This window comes from Sturnira hondurensis, unplaced genomic scaffold (assembly GCF_014824575.4).
Source record: "Sturnira hondurensis isolate 20B ecotype Veracruz unplaced genomic scaffold, ASM1482457v3 Scaffold0003874, whole genome shotgun sequence".
In the NCBI taxonomy this organism is placed as follows: domain Eukaryota; kingdom Metazoa; phylum Chordata; class Mammalia; order Chiroptera; family Phyllostomidae; genus Sturnira; species Sturnira hondurensis.
In genome coordinates this window covers 7532537-7547623 of record NW_028076505.1, presented here as the reverse complement: position 1 = coordinate 7547623, position 15087 = coordinate 7532537, and the positions used below count along the sequence as shown (strand labels likewise).

At 50.4% G+C, this 15087-nt stretch overlaps 1 protein-coding gene across 18 annotated transcripts in view; it reads left to right on the top strand.

Annotated features, from left to right (window-relative positions):
* RRBP1 (ribosome binding protein 1) overlaps positions 1-10709 on the top strand; it is an 83246-nt gene extending 72537 nt beyond the window's left edge. For 16 of the 18 annotated variants that reach the window (XM_037043099.1, XM_037043106.1, XM_037043094.1 and 13 more), the window contains 9 exons: positions 4126-4218; positions 4593-4664; positions 5255-5350; positions 5892-5975; positions 7689-7796; positions 8598-8681; positions 8911-9006; positions 9557-9700; positions 10161-10709. In XM_037043099.1, coding sequence (XP_036898994.1) covers positions 4126-4218; positions 4593-4664; positions 5255-5350; positions 5892-5975; positions 7689-7796; positions 8598-8681; positions 8911-9006; positions 9557-9700; positions 10161-10196 — 813 coding nt within the window. In that variant the 3' untranslated portion in view covers positions 10197-10709. The remainder of the gene's footprint in view (positions 1-4125; positions 4219-4592; positions 4665-5254; positions 5351-5891; positions 5976-7688; positions 7797-8597; positions 8682-8910; positions 9007-9556; positions 9701-10160) is intronic. The other 2 variants (XM_037043095.1, XM_037043102.1) reach the window with 2 other exon arrangements.
* Positions 10710-15087: the final 4378 nt, after the last annotated feature.

Sequence of the window (15087 nt, the reverse complement as noted above, 5' to 3'; positions counted from 1 at the left end):
CACACCCCCTCCCACCCCCATTCCCCCCTTTAGTTTATGTGCATGCGTCATAAGTTTTTTAGCTTCTACATTTCCCATACTATTCTTGCCCTTCCCCCTGACTGTTTTTGACCTACCGTCAATGCTACTTATTCTCTGTACCTTTTCTTCCTCTCTCCTCTTGCCACTCCCCTGTTGCTAACCCTCCATGTGATCCCCATTTCTGTGGTTCTGTTCCTGTTCTAGTTGTTTGCTTAGTTTGCTTTTGTATTAAGTGTGGTTGTTAATAATTGTGAGTTTGCTGTCCTTTCACTTACCTTATTTCACTTACCTTCACTTACATATTTCTTACCTTTTTTGTCTTAGATAAGTCCCTTTAACATTTCATATAATAAGGGCTTGGTGATGTTGAACTCCTTGAACTTGACCTTATCTGAGAAGTGCTTTATCTGCCCTTCCATTCTAAGTGAAAGCTTTGCTGCACAGAGCAATCTTGGATGTAGGTCTTTGGATTCCATGACTTGGAATACTTCTTTCCAGCCCCTTCTTGCCTGTAACGTCTCTTTTGAGAAATCAGCTGACAGTCTGATGGGAATTCCTTTGTAGGTAACTCTCTCCTTTTCTCTTGCTGCTTCTAGGATTCTCTCATTGTATCTTGGCTAATGTAATCATGATGTGCCTTGTTGTGTTCCTTCTTGGGTCCACCTTCTTTGGGACTCTCTGAGCTTCCTGGACTTCCTGCAAGACTATTTCCTTTGCCACATTGGGGAAGTTCTCCTTTATCATTTGTTCAAATAAATTTTTCACTTGTTGCTCTTCCTCTTCCCCTTCTGGTACCCCTATAATTCGGATGTTGGAACGTTTAAAGATGTCCTGGAGGTTCCTAAGCCTCTCCTCATTTTTTTGAATTCTTGTTTCTTCCTTTTTTTTCTGTTTGGTTGTTTCTCCTTTCTGGTCCATTCCATTGATTTGAGTCTCAGTTTCGTTCCCAACACTTTTGGTTCCCTGTGCACTTAACCTTCATTTCACTTAGTGTAGCCTTCATTTTTTCATCTAATTTGCGATCAAAATCAACCAATTCTATGAGCACCCTGATTACCAGTGCTTTGAACTGTGCATCTGTTAGGTTGGCTATCTCTTCATCACTTAGTTGTATTTGCTGTGGAGCTTTGATCTGATCTGGTTGGGCCATTTTTTTTTTGTCTTGACACACCTGCTACATAGTGAGGGGCGGAGCCTTAGGTGTTCACCAGGGCGGAGCAACCCATGTCACTGGGTTGTGATGCTGTATGTGGGGCTGGGGTCCGAGAGGAAACAATGGCGCTTGCTCCGCTCTCTCTTGGATTTCAGTCACTTCCGCCACTTTCCCCAAGCAAACTGGGCCCTTCTGGTGCTGATTCCTGGGTTGGTGGGCTTGTAGACATTCTAGGACCCTGTGGGTCTCTTCAACAAACTCTTCTGTGAGGCTGGGAGTCTCTCCCGGCACCTCAACACCCACATGTGTTTTCAGTTGGTGTTTTGAGGCTTTATTTCCCAGCTCTGGGACCGTGGGTTGCGCGGTCTGTCTTGCTTCCCGGTTTCACCTGGTTTATCAGCACGCGAATGTGGGACCGTCGGTTAGCCAGCTGCCTTGTACACAGTGCCTCGCTTCACAACAGTCGCCTCGCTGTGTCTGCCTGTTGCCAACCTGTGTCCGAGGTCTGCCAGCTGCTGCCTGTGGGCCAGGGTCCACCCGCTGCCATCTTGCAAGCCCGGTGCCACTGCTTTTTGTGCCAAGACATCTCTCTGCTCAGCCACCCGACTCCGCACCTCCTACCAGTCTATATGAATGTGTGTATTTTAACTCCTTGGCTGTTGGACTTCCATACAGTTCAGTTTTCTGTCAGTTCTGGTTGTTATTTCATCTTGAAATTGTTGTCCTTGTTTTGATTGTGCCAGGAGGCACTATGTGTCTACTTATGCCTCCATCTTGGTCGGAAGTCCTGCTTAGTTTTTGTTTTCATTGCTTTTTTCTTTTTTTAATATTTTTAGGTTCATTTGTTGATAGTTGTTTGTTGTCATTTTACTGTTCACATTTTTTGATCTTCCTTTTCTTAGATAAGTCCCTTTAACATATTATATAATAATAGCTCAGTGTTCATAAACTCCTTTAACTTGACCTTATCTGGGAAGCACTTTATTTGCCCTTCCATTCTAAATGAAGGCTTTGCTGCATAGAGCCATCTTGGATGTAGGTCCTTGCCTTTCATGACTTCAAATACTTCTTTCCAGTCCCTTCCTTACTGCAAGGTTTCTTTTGAGAAATCAGCTGAGAGTCTTATGGGAACTCCTTTGTGGGTAACTGTCTCCTTTCCTCCTGCTGCTTTTAAGATTCTTTATCTTTAATCTTGGGTAACTTAATGATGATGTGCCTTGGTGTGTTCCTCTTTGGGTCCAACTTCTTTGGGACTCTCTGGGCTTCATGAACTTCCTGGAAGTCTATTTCCTTCACCAGATTGGGGACGTTTTCCTTATTTGTTTAAATAAGTTTTCAGTTTCTTGCTGTTGTTCTTCTTCTGGCACCCCTATAATTTAGATACTAGAATGATTCAAGTTGTCCCAGAAGTTCCTAAGCCTCTCGTCATATTTTTTGAATTCTTGTTTCTTCATTCTGTTTCAGTTGGATGTTTAATCTTCCTTTTGTTCCACATCGTTGATTTGAGTCCTGGTTTCCTTCCTATCACTGTTAGTTCCCTAAATATTTTGCTTTATTTCATTTTGGGCATCTTTCATTTGTTCTTTCATTTTTCGACCAAGCTCAGTCAGTTCTGTGAGTGTTTTGATTACCAGGGCTTTGAACTCCCCATCAGATAGGTTGGCTATCTCCTCATCACTTAGCTCTCTTTCTAGAATTTTGCTCTGTTGTTTCGTGTGGGCCCTATTTCTTTGTCTCAGGGCACCTGTTAAATTGTAAGGGGGAGGGGCCTTAGGTATTCACCAGGGCAGGGCAGCCCTCCTTGCTACTCTGGGGCACTGCCTGAGGCGGGAGGGCCAGAGAGGAAACAGTGCAGTTCACCTGCTCATCTCCAGCGTACTTTCTAGGAACCCTCCTGTGAGACTGGGAGTTTCTCCTACTGGGGCAACCCCCGCCATAGTCCACAGTCAGTTCTGAGTCTCAGTTTTCTGTTCAACCAGCCTCACCCAGGCAGCCCACCACCTCGCTGCAATCAGCCCCTGCCCCTGTGGTCTGCTGCTTTGCCCAGGGTTCTCTTAGCCAGCCCTGCCGGCCTGGTCTGGCATTTTACAGTCTGGTTATTCTGGTTGACTGTTTCTTTAATTCCTTGGTTGTTGGAGTTCTATGCAATTTGATTTTCTGGCATTTCTGAGTGTTTACTGATCTTTAAAAATATTTATTTATTTTTAGAGAGAGGGGATGGGAAGGAGAAAGAGTGGGAGAGAAACATCAATGTGTGGTTGTCTGTCATGTGTCACCTACTAGGGACCTGGCCTGTAACCCAGGCATATGCCCTGACAGGGAGTCAAACCAGTGACCCTTTGCTTCACAGGCCCGTGCTCAATCCACTGAGCTACACCAGCAAGGGCTGTTTATAGATTTTAGATCGGCTGTTATCCTCTTTTTGGTTGTTCAAGGAAGCGAAGGGTTTCTACCTATGTCTCCATCTTGGCCAGAACTCTGTCTCAATCCAATTGGAGAGACTTGGTCATATGACACAGCAGTATGGGAAGGGCAGGGCAGATAGGAGTGTTTGGCTGACAGCTGGCTTGAAGTCGTGCTCTCTGTGACTCCAGGAGCAATACTACATCTAGCTCTCCCTGACTGGCCCCATCCTGAGTTCCTTGTCCTGCACTTGGCACTGGGGGAAAACTTGACAGAGATGAGAATCCTGTGACCTCATTTGGGTCACAGGTGTCATTCTCATATGTGGCACACAGCCTTCCTTCACATACTGGCCAGAGGGCCCCACTGCAGGACTGTGGCTCACCTTGCTCCCCATGTGCTACTGACTGACAAAAATCAGACCATGGTCACACTGGTAGTCAGGCAGTCGTCATAGAGAGACTGAAGGGACAGGACGCCTCACTTGTATGTGTATGTGGGGCAGGGCCTCCGCAGAGAGGGCCCTGCCTCAGTGCCTGTCCCCCCAGGAGGGCATGCTCCGAAACCTTCAGAAGAGTGTGGAGCAGGAGGAGCAGGTGTGGAAGGCTAAAGTCAGCACCACGGAGGAGGAGCTTCAGAAGGTACAGCACAGGCCCTCTGACCCTCGCCAGGGTCCAGCAACAAGAATAGCACTCCTGGAGGTCCACCTTCCCTAGGAATTCAAACGTAATTTACGCAAGAAAAACAGCTGGATTAGAATCCTGTAAAAATCCAGGGGAAAGCCAATGGGATCATTTGGGAGACAGGAGTCACATTTGCTGGGTTTTGGTGATGCCATATTTTTATGGTGATTGCAGAATGACAGCTAAGTCCTCAGTCTCAAGGAGACCCCACCCCCTCCCCCACTCGCCTCTAGGAAGAGGCTGCTGGGTCACATTCAGAGTGGGTGGGCACCACTGGGCTTCCTGAGAGATGGGCCTTGCATTTGACATGGAGCCTTCCCCTTGCTTTGTAGTCACAGGCCACAGTGAAACATCTGGAAGAGACTGTAGAGAAACTAAAAGGAGAACTTGAAAGTTCAGATCAAGTACGTATGGGGGATCTGCTCAGAGGGCTGCTTTCCATATTACAGAGCAGTGTGTTCCTGAGGCCACGTCACTTCTCCCTTGTGGACCCACATGTCTTAAGAGTGGCTGGGGGTCTTGTCAATCCTGCTTTTCCTAAATGAGAGCCATTTACAACCTGAGTGGTCAGACACTGTAAACCGTGTGCAGAATGCCCAGCCGTAGTAAACAGTGGCTTCTATAGTGGCCTTCTGAGTTGGAGGTGTTTGAGTTAGCCCCACTGCCCTCTGCAGACACATTGTCAGCCCTGGCCTTGAAGAAGATGTCCCTGGTATCCACCTAGCAAATAAATCTGAAAGCTGTCCTTTCCTTGACTGCTGAGGTCTGAGAACATGGACCCAGGAGTGCTGGAGTTTGGGTAGTATTTTCAGAAAGGGACTCTGTTGCCATGGGCTCAGTTCTTCCTGGTGTTGGTTGGCTCCCTAGCCAGTGGGCCGTGAAAGACTCCTCTTAGCTCTTATCAGAGGGTCAGCCACACTTGTCAACCCATCACCCTGTTTTCTGCTCGCCAACTTGAGGCCTCTGACGTGTGCATGTGGGTGTGCGTTTCCAGGTGAAGGAGCACACCTCACATCTGGAGGCAGAGCTGGAGAAGCACATGGCAGCCGCTAGTGCTGAGTGCCAGCGCTATGCCAAGGAGGTGGCAGGGGTGAGTCTCCTCCCCATGGGGTTTCAGCCTGTCTGGAGTTGCCCCTCCTCAGCAGCTCTCATTAAGATGAGCCTGAAGTTCCAGTTCTCAGGCTTTGCTGTAGGGCTTGCACCAGTGGACAGGGCAGGGTGAAGCCAGGTCAGCCAGGCAGCAAGAGAATTCTCCACCTGGTTTGGCGACACCATTTCTGGGGAAAGTAGACTTAAATCTGATACTGTTTTCTGACTTGAGAAACAGAAAGCACCCCCATTCTGGTTTGATCTGCAACTGTTGACCTTATTTTGCGGGGTAATACATAAACATTTGCAAAGACCCAAGTCAAAGCATACAGTGAATGCCAGCCTTCCTGAGTCTTCAAAGAAGAACCAGGAGCTGCCAGAGGCCTGGGGGCCAGCTGCTCTTGCTCTGCTCTGCAGTGTGCTTAAGGGTTTGGGTTACGGGGATGTAGTATTAGATTGTGTGTTTAGGTGCTAACTCACAGGAGCTGGCTTTCTTTTCTTGATCCTTTCCCCACATCACCTGGGTCTGTTTTCTCCTCAAGTTGAGGCAGCTTTTATTAGAATCTCAATCTCAGCTGGATACAGCCAAAAGTGAAGCCCAGAAGCAGAGCAGCGAGCTCGCCCTGGTGAGTGAATATGGGGTGGGACAGTGTGTGACACGGAGGGGTGTGTGTGTGGGATTCATTCCAGGTGTGCCTTTCTGCCCTGTCAGAAGGAATGCAGTGTGGTGGGGCCACGTGCACCAGGTCAGTGTTTGGGTCAGGTTTTGATTGGGCTGTGCTGAAGGGGCTCCTTGCACATTTGCTCAAACTCCAAGCTGGGTCTGTAGCTGTCAGGACCAATGTACTGAGGCCCCACCTCCCATCTCTCTTGGTAAAGACTGGCCCCAGGCCACAGTGGAGGAAGCTTGGTGTAGTCTGATCCCTGTGAACCCACTGTGTGTTTATTTGGGCTAGGCTGCTCTCTACGCCATAGCTGTTAGCCCAGACCTTGCCCTCTGTTAGGCTTGGGCCTCTTCTTACCAAAGCAGTGGCTGAGACTGGTTCCGTCCAACCTATGGGCTGGGACAGAGGCCTCCCTCACACCTGGCAGTAGGAGTAGACTTGCAGAACTCCCTGCTGTGAGGTTGGCCTCTAGATTCCCCCCCATTTTCAATGTTGGTGTCCAGTCACAGTCCTTGCTCCTTGGCAGCTTAGCCCAGCCTTCCAGAGGTAGAGCCCCACCATCCCAATACCAGTGCCTGGGATGGGGCTGCAAGCAGCAGCCTATAAGGCCACAAATGTGTTCTGTTTAATCTGTGTGGTCTTTTTAAAATTTTTGAACTAGTTAACATTTAGAAATTGGGAGATCTTTTATACAAATGAATGTATCTGGTTTTGATATTAAATGGATGTGTCTGGATGAGACTGAAGGTCTTATGCGTGGGCTGCTGTTCCCATAGCAGCATCCACTGAGCCCTGAGCAGCCCCTGCATGGTGCATTCACTCCTGACTCTCCTGGGGCCTCACTTGGGACTATGGACTGGAGAGTGGGTGACGGGCTCCTGCCCAGGCTGGAGGCACGTGTGGAGAAGACTCCCCTGACTCCTCATGATTGGCCTGGGCAGCTTGGTTTTCACCTTTAAGGACTCTTGGGCAGGAGGGAAGGGAGCAGGCCCCACCTTAGATCACCTGTGTCCCTTGAGAAGTTCGTGCCAAGAGCTACCCAAATCCCCAGACTGGAACTTTTACCTGAGTTTCATGGGTGATGCTGCTGCCTCTTCAGATCTGAGGCTTAATGGTCTGGGGTCTTGGGGATCACCAGATGTGTTACCTGCCCCCAGCAGTGGAGCTCAAGGGTAGAGGGGCCTTATTAGGTACGAGTGTCATCTCATAATCTTTTCTAGACCCCCCAAAAGGGCTCTGAACAGTGGGCAACATCTGACAGGAATCTAGGACCTAGGCAGTGCTCTCCGTGCTGAGCCAGGTGGCTGCCTCTCACTCCGTTTTGGGTTTCTTAGCTCTGTGTACATTGTGTCCATCAGGGGTCACCTTGCTCCTGGGGAGGATTTTGTGCTGGCTGGTCGTGGGACAGAACACATGGGTCAGGCCAGCCCAGGCCCCTGGTGGCCCCTGGGCCTAATTTTGGCACAGGTATGGGGTTGAGGCATTGGTCCCCTGCCCTAGTAAACCTGCCTGAGGACTGCAACATAGGTAACAGTTTCCAAACCAGGCCTGCTGCAGGGACTTTGTCTGTTGAGAGCATCTGCAGTGCTCCTGAAGGGAGGCGTCTGTGTGTGTGTGCCGGGTGGGTGTGCATCTGGCTGAGTATTTGCACAAACCCACCCCTCCCTGTTTCAGGTCAGGCAGCAGTTGAGTGAGATGAAGAGCCACGTAGAGGATGGTGACGTAGCTGGGTCTCCGGCTTCCCCCACAGATCCCCCCCAAGCAGAGCAGGACCCTGTCCAGGTTAGGGTGGTGAGCTCGTCCTTGGATGTGTATCACTAACTGTCCCTGGGCCCCTCTATACAGGGGTGGTGGGCCTCTGTTCTGGCTAAACACTCACTATTTGCAGCCTCCACTGCCCACCCTCCCCACCTCACTCTGCCCAGATATCTAGGCCTGGTCACCTAGGCTCTGAGGCAGCACAGAGCAGATGAAAAAAGGGCAGGGAAGGTCTCCAGGCAGGGAGGTTGGAAGCTTGAGCCTAACAAGGTGTGTGGGAGGGACTGGCTGAGGGAGGCAGAGCAGCCAGGCCCGCCATTGGGGTCTGATCTCCCACTGTGGCCCTTGCTGGGACATCACTAGCAGGGTACTTGCTCTCCACACTTTTAACCCAAGTAATTGCCACCAGAAACCCCCACCAGGAGGCAGAGGCCTGTCACCAGAATGATAGGGGAATGGTTGCTGGGTGGGGTATCACTGTGGGGCAGGGCTTGCCCCAGTGACTCTGAGGCTTCCTTGTCCTGTGGGCCTCATTAAAGGTGTTGGGGGTCAGCGGAGGTCCCATCAGCATCTCCCTGCAGCCACATCAGCTTTTGTATGCAGGGGCTGAGGCACCATCTCTCCCAAAGGGGAAGCTTTGGAAACAACTTGATTGGCTGGCTGGTGGATAGAGGCCACTCCAGCTGGCCAGAGACAGGGAAAAACAGTCTCACTAGAAACAGCTAGAAGGTGGAGTTCCCAGATCTCAGCCTGCCCAGGAGCCCTGAGCCCCCAAGAGGATCCTTCACCAGGTTCCTCAAGTATGCTTGTGGTGTTGCCATACAGCTGAAAATACAGTTGGAGAAAACAGAAGCCATCCTGGAGGACGAGCAGATACAGCGGCAGAAGCTCATGGCCGAGTTTGAGGAGGTCAGGCCCTACTTGGGGGACCCTGAGTGGGTTATGTAGGGGATGGTGGAGGTGTGGCCCAGGCAGATGGTTGTGGGTCTGGAGGGTCCCTCCCTCGGGCATGTTGCTGTGCATTGGGTCACCTGCATCCTGTCCAGACTGGAACTGTTATCTCATTGTGCTGAGTTGGATTTGTGAGATGTCTCACTCAGACCCCATGCCCTAACCGTACTGTACCTTCTCTGCCAAGGCTCAGAATGCGGCATGCCGGCTACAGGAGGAGCTGGAGAAACTCCGAACCAGTCCCCTTGAGTCTGCAGAAGCAGACATGGTCACTCAGCTGAAGGTAGAAGGGTGGGCTCTACTCCAAGACTCAAGTAGGTTTAGCTCTGGGTGCCGGCTTCCCGTTGTCCCCACCTGGAACGGGAGACACCTTGTAGCCCCTTAGGCGGGGTGCAGCCTAATTTGGGGGTGGCAGGGGGTACAGTTCCTAAACCTCCAGGGTCATATGGCAGCCACTAGTCAATGCGGCTGTTTAAATTTAAATTAAATAAAACTTTAAGGTCAGTTCCTCAGTTGCAGTGGCCATACTGCAAGTGTTTAGCAGCCACCACATCTGTCCAGTGGCTGCTGTGTTGCACACTGCACATCAGAACATCCCCGGTGTCACAGGAAGCTCTACGGGCAGTGAGGGTAGACAGGGCACCGACCCAACTGTAGCCTGGGCTGTTTGCTCCCGGTCATCACTGCATGTCTCTGAGTAACAAGGAGACAGCCTTCTCCTACATTCACAGGGCTCCCAGTTCCCAGGGCATTGGGCCCGACAGGCATAACCAGGCAGCCTTCCTGGTATGTGGCACATGAAGGCTGATCCCCTTCTACCCTCTGATCCGCAGGAAAGACTAGAAAAAGAGAAGAAGTTAACAAGTGACCTGGGACGTGCTGCCACCAAATTACAGGAGCTTTTGAAGATGAACCAGGAACAGCTGGCAAAGGAGAAAGAGACAGTGAAGTTGTTGCAGGAGCAGCTGGACAAAACAGTGAGTGTCCTGGCCATGCAGGGCCACTGGCTCTTTCCAGGGCTGTGCGAAAAGGGTGGGCATAGTACTGGGAGCCCTAGGACTCCTGGGGAGCAAGACAAATAGACGCAGACCTGGGGCAGAAGGTGGTGGGGACAGACTTCTGGAGGCAGCATCAGGATGTGCAGTACCTACCCTTTTATGGCTCTCTGGTGAGAAGCGTGTCTCTGACTACTAGCCCAAAGCTTGTGGGACCAAGGTTCTCACCCAGACTTGAGGCCCTCAGCTCCTACCCATCCTCACGCGTCTCCTCCAGCCCCAGGAGTCAATTCTGGTTCTCCAGATGTCCTGTGTATTCCCTGAAGGGTATGTAGTAATACGGAGTGTAAGTCCAGGGGGACCTGGAGGTCCCTAGGAGTTGGGGTAAGTGCTCCCTTTGGCTCCTTGGCCCACACTCACTCTCTCTCTGCCCTGTTTGCAGGAGGACGGTAGCTCACAGGAGGGCACCTCTGTCTGAGTCTCCTCTGCGGAAAAAGAAGTTACTGTTCAACTTACCAAAATGCCTTATACATTCCTTACAAATAAACCGACACAGCGTTGTCCAGGCCCAACTCTGGTGGCTCTGAGAGAAGACATGAGAGACTTGAGTCTCTTAGAACCACAGAAGTAGATCTTCCAGACCCCCAGTTTGTAAGAGAACCTTTGTCATATTCAATAAACACTATTCCCCACGACCAGCCCTGGACCACCACAGAGCAGACGCCAAAGCCCTTAACAGCTGTGACAGACCCAGGCTGTGTGCTGGGGAGGCCGGGACCTCTGGCTATCTGTATGTCGATCAGTGCAATTGTTTTGTCTTTAAGTGGGTGGGGAGGCGGACGGACCAGGTGGTGAGTCTCAAAGGCTGTGGCACAGACTGGAGGGGCCCAGCCCAGCCCAGCAAAGCCGCAGTCCCTCACCCCTGCCCACCAGAACTGGAGTGTGACCTCCTGTATGTTAATGCTATTAAAACCAACATTGTCGCCCGGCACTGCCATCTCGTCTGCTCTTCTGCTGGGGCTTCCCCACTGGCTACTGAGCCTAGGATGAGGAATGAGGAGTCGCTGGATCCCTCAGGAGAGAGCAAGTGTGGCTCTGGTTTCTCTGAAGTCAGGGGATCAACAGCTTTGCCTAAATTGGGGGATGAAATGCACTGCTTCCTGGTCCCCAGCATTCCCCCCATTGTGCCACTCAGGTCCCAGTGCCTGCCAGGTGGGGTGAATATAGCCTTGGGATGCCTGGTGCCCAGATGCACTGACTGTGCTCCTCACCCTTGAGGATCTAAGGTTACCTGAGCAGAGCCGTGGGTGGCGGAGGCTGCTGTGTGAAATGAGCTCCAGGAGTGAATAAGGAGGTCTCTGCCTTTCTTGTTGGGGCTTGGACAGACATCCTCACTTCAGGAGGGGTAGACCAAGGGCTGGAAGAGCCAGCTGAGACTTCCTGTGATCCTCAAGACCCACTTTGTTCTTGGTGGCCCAAGACAGTGTGATCCAGAAGAATCTTGGGCCAAGAAGTCTATCGGGGACTTTGTAAGAAATAGGATCCTGGAGCTTAAGCAAAAAAATGGATTAAGAGGCTGAACCACAGGAGGGGTTAAAACACCCAAGCAACGGAAGGTGAATCTGAGCAGTCTGGGTTCTTGGGGACAGACAGCCAGTTTTGTCCAGGGGATGCCTGGACCAAGCACTGTCCCACTTCCATCTTCCAAGCCTCAGAACTCTGGAGGAGAGGAGGGGGGGAGGGTCTAGTTAGCTGAACTTGGTTGGGGGAAGGTGGAGCACTTTGGTATCAGGTCCAGCCATCCAGAGCAGGTGGTGGGCTCCCAGGGAAAGGAAGCTGTAGCCTCCACCACCTGCTCTGAGACCTCTGCATCTCGTGCAGCCTTTCAGGTGGTGGGTTTGGCTCTGCATGGTTTTCACAAGAACCTCAGGTCCTTGGGAAGCATTGTGCATGTGCATCCTTTACACGACTTTAGCCCCGCCCCTACTCTGAGCAGCTGCCAGAGGCTAGGCAATGCTGACAACAACGTGAGGGACTAAGTCCTGGTCCCAGCTTTCATGGAGTGCCTGGTCTGTGGGCTACCTCACCACACTGTGTGGCACTTAATGTGTTGCTATCACATTGGGATCAGGGTGCTGGAAATTCTGGGAAGGCCCCCCAAAGAAGCAAGCTTAAGCTAGAGCTGGAGTTCACCAGAACAGAAGGCATTTGTCAGGAAGGGAAGAAGGGTTCAGACCCAGGGGACAAGTGTGGAGGATTAAAGGGTGTGGAGAGGTAAGACAAACGTTAGAAGACAGTCATACCTGCTCTAGAACTCTGGAGAGGCTGAAGTGGAGAGGGAGCTCCCAGCACTTGAGGCATGGATGTCGTGGTTCCGGGCCAGGAGACAGCAGGAGGAAGCGACCATTAAAACTTGCTGCCAGCCACATGTCCAGCCCTCTGCCTGGTTCCCATGTGAATCAATTCCCACAGCAGGTGAACCTTCCCTCTATCTTGTAAACAATCCCCATGAAGAGGTAGCTCCCTGGTAAAACAAGGTAGCTCAACAGGTAAAAAGCAAGCAGGTTACAATTCCATCTCTCATCTAATGCCTGGCTGTGCATCTGGCAGCCTATGGGGTTATTTGGAGGGAGAATGTCATCTGAAGTGTTCAGAACCCATGAAGAATGCCGCCACACTGCACCTCCTGTGTGCCCTGTGCCTCAGGAGCAGGGGCTCAGTGCTGGAGGGTTGGCCCCGTAGGGCACAACTTGCCCTCCCACACTAAGTGGCCTTACATAAGGTCAGTGGTTGGGTCTCAGTTCTTCCTTGGGCCTGGGAGCCTCCCCTGACTGACTGCAGAATTGAGAACTCCTATGCTGGGCAGAAGCACTTTGAAGGCACAGGGATGGGAGGACCTCGGAGAAAGAAAGGCACGTGAGACCCTAGGGGTACCAAATTGCTGCCTTTGGGTTCTACAGGGCAAGACTAGTATCTGGGTTCTGGCTAAAGCCCTATTCCCTCAGGCCACCTGGTGGGGACCCAGTGTCTTGCTGTGGAGAGGTAAGAGTGCAGGGTGTAAGGGCCCCGTGGGGCTCTTGGAAGTGTTACCTCAGAGCCTGCCTGGAGCCAAGCTCTGACGGAAGGACTGAGCAGCCTTTAGGCCCAGCAGTGGCATCTCCCAGGCCAGCAGAGGGAGCCCAAGATTGCCAGGGAGCCTCAGCCTCGTCTTGTCACTAGGCTGTCCCTGGGCAAGGCTTGATCATTGGACTGGAGGAGGAAAGAGCCCTTCAGGGAGGTATGGGAGACAACTGCCATCTGCAGATTGCAGCACAAGAGGCTGACAGGCTGCGCTGGTGTCCCACAATATGGAACAGACACCCAAACCTGGCCACTAGAGTGCTGGCTTTTGTAGTCACTCGGAATGAAGTTGTTTGGAGGCAGGAGTCTCCCAGGCTGGGTTGCAGCATTTGTCAACTCAAAGGCACTGGCTCCAGTATGCTACCGCCTGGGTGTGGTGCTGCTGTTCATCTTAGACAAACAATTTTCAACCTTTTTCATCTCATGGCACACATTAATTACAAAAATTCTGTGGCAAACCAAAAATATTTTTTACTGATCTGACAAAAAAGTAGGTATAATTTTGATTCATTCACATGGGACAGCTATTGTTGGCTCTTAGATAGTCTAATGTAGAGGTCAGTGCCTGACTAAATAGGCACTTAATGTTTTAAAAATCCTTGCAGCACACTGGTTGTAAATCAGTCTTAGACCACCAACTTCAGAGCTAGTAGAATTCTGAAGACTTTAAAAACCACTAGACACCCTCCACAGATACCTCCTTCAGGTTTGGGTCTAACAGGATTCAAAGCCCACTTAATAAGATCTACCCTTAGAATTCCAGGTGTGAGAAAGGAAGAACTCTCCAGAGGTACAAGGGCAAGAGCTTAGGACCAGAAAACGAGATCCAGGTTGTCCTGGTTCTGCTGCTCATGAGTTGTGTGATTTTAGGCAAGTCACTTGACCTCTCAAGGCTGGCTACTAAGGGCACTCACTGGCTACAGGCTGGGTAAGCCCCCTTTCTACCCTCCTGGGACTGAGCAAAGCATAGGAGAGGCCTAGCCAGCCAAACACCTTGTTACAACCCAGTTTCATGGAGAACTGGCTCCTGAAACTTCCCCTATTCCCACCAACAATTCAGTTACTGAACCTACTTCCTGGAGTTCGCTCTGGAGACTTACATTTCAGAAATGCCCCAAGCCTTGAGAAAGTAATGTGTCTGTGGGCATATCCAGTCTCGAACAACACACCAGGCAAACAGAAGCTGCACTTCCTGTGTGTTGACCAGCCAGCACTCTGGGCAATTCTGCAAAAAGGAAATCACTCAACTAAGCCTAATTCTACATTATTCAAGTCATTGTGTACACTGTTTTCTCTGATTAATGTTTCTGAAATAATAAGCTTCATAGTCAAGTTCTGAACTTCTATTAGCAGTGGCTTTATCTGCTGCTGTCTTAGGGCAGAAGAATCCTCACTAGATGAATTGTAAAAGTCAGCTTTCCACAAACACAACTCTATAATGCGTTAACACTTGTAAGAACATAATCTGTTTGCTGGAAGCAGAGTATACCTGCAGTTTTGTTTCTCACCAGTGTCAGCTGAGGTCCCAAACTCCAATTTTGCAGGATTCTTGGGCCCCGCCCTCAGGACTCAAATAGGATTCTTTCTCAAAAGTTGGCCTACGTAGAGATATAAGTAACAACTCCCAATTACTGGAATAAGACTGAAGTGTTGGTAGTTCACACATTACATGATCTGCACACTGCTTGAAATCCTTCCCATAGCATCCCCCCCCGCCCCCCCCCCCCACACACACACACTTGGACGTGCACCTGCACGGAGTGGTGGTCAAACTAAGCCATACCACCTGTCATAAGCTAAAACCACAGAAAAAACTTTCTTCTAAAACTTGACTACCTGGCTCTCCCTACATGGCTGATTCTTGGAGCAGGGCAGCCCTGGGCCTACAGTACTTCTCAGAGACCTGTTAATACGCAGTCACTAAAAGCACGGCAAACAGCAAAACAAGAAATTTGGGATGGAAGAATGACAAGCAGCTTATCAGTAAACCAGTAACCAGCACTATTTTCTAGACAATTTTGAAAGAAGTATTTTAATTTAAGCCTTTTTTTTTGGTCTCCCAAATAGAGGAGAGAAAAGCCTGGTTTGGGGGATAAGAAAAGACTCCCAACTTTTAACCCACTTTTCTCATTCAGTAAGAGGAAGGAGCTGTGACTTGTCTGAAATACCCAAACCTCCAACAACCTTCCCCATATATGGAAGACAGACTTCTTTATCCCCAAGTCACAAGTGAATAATTACACAAGCAA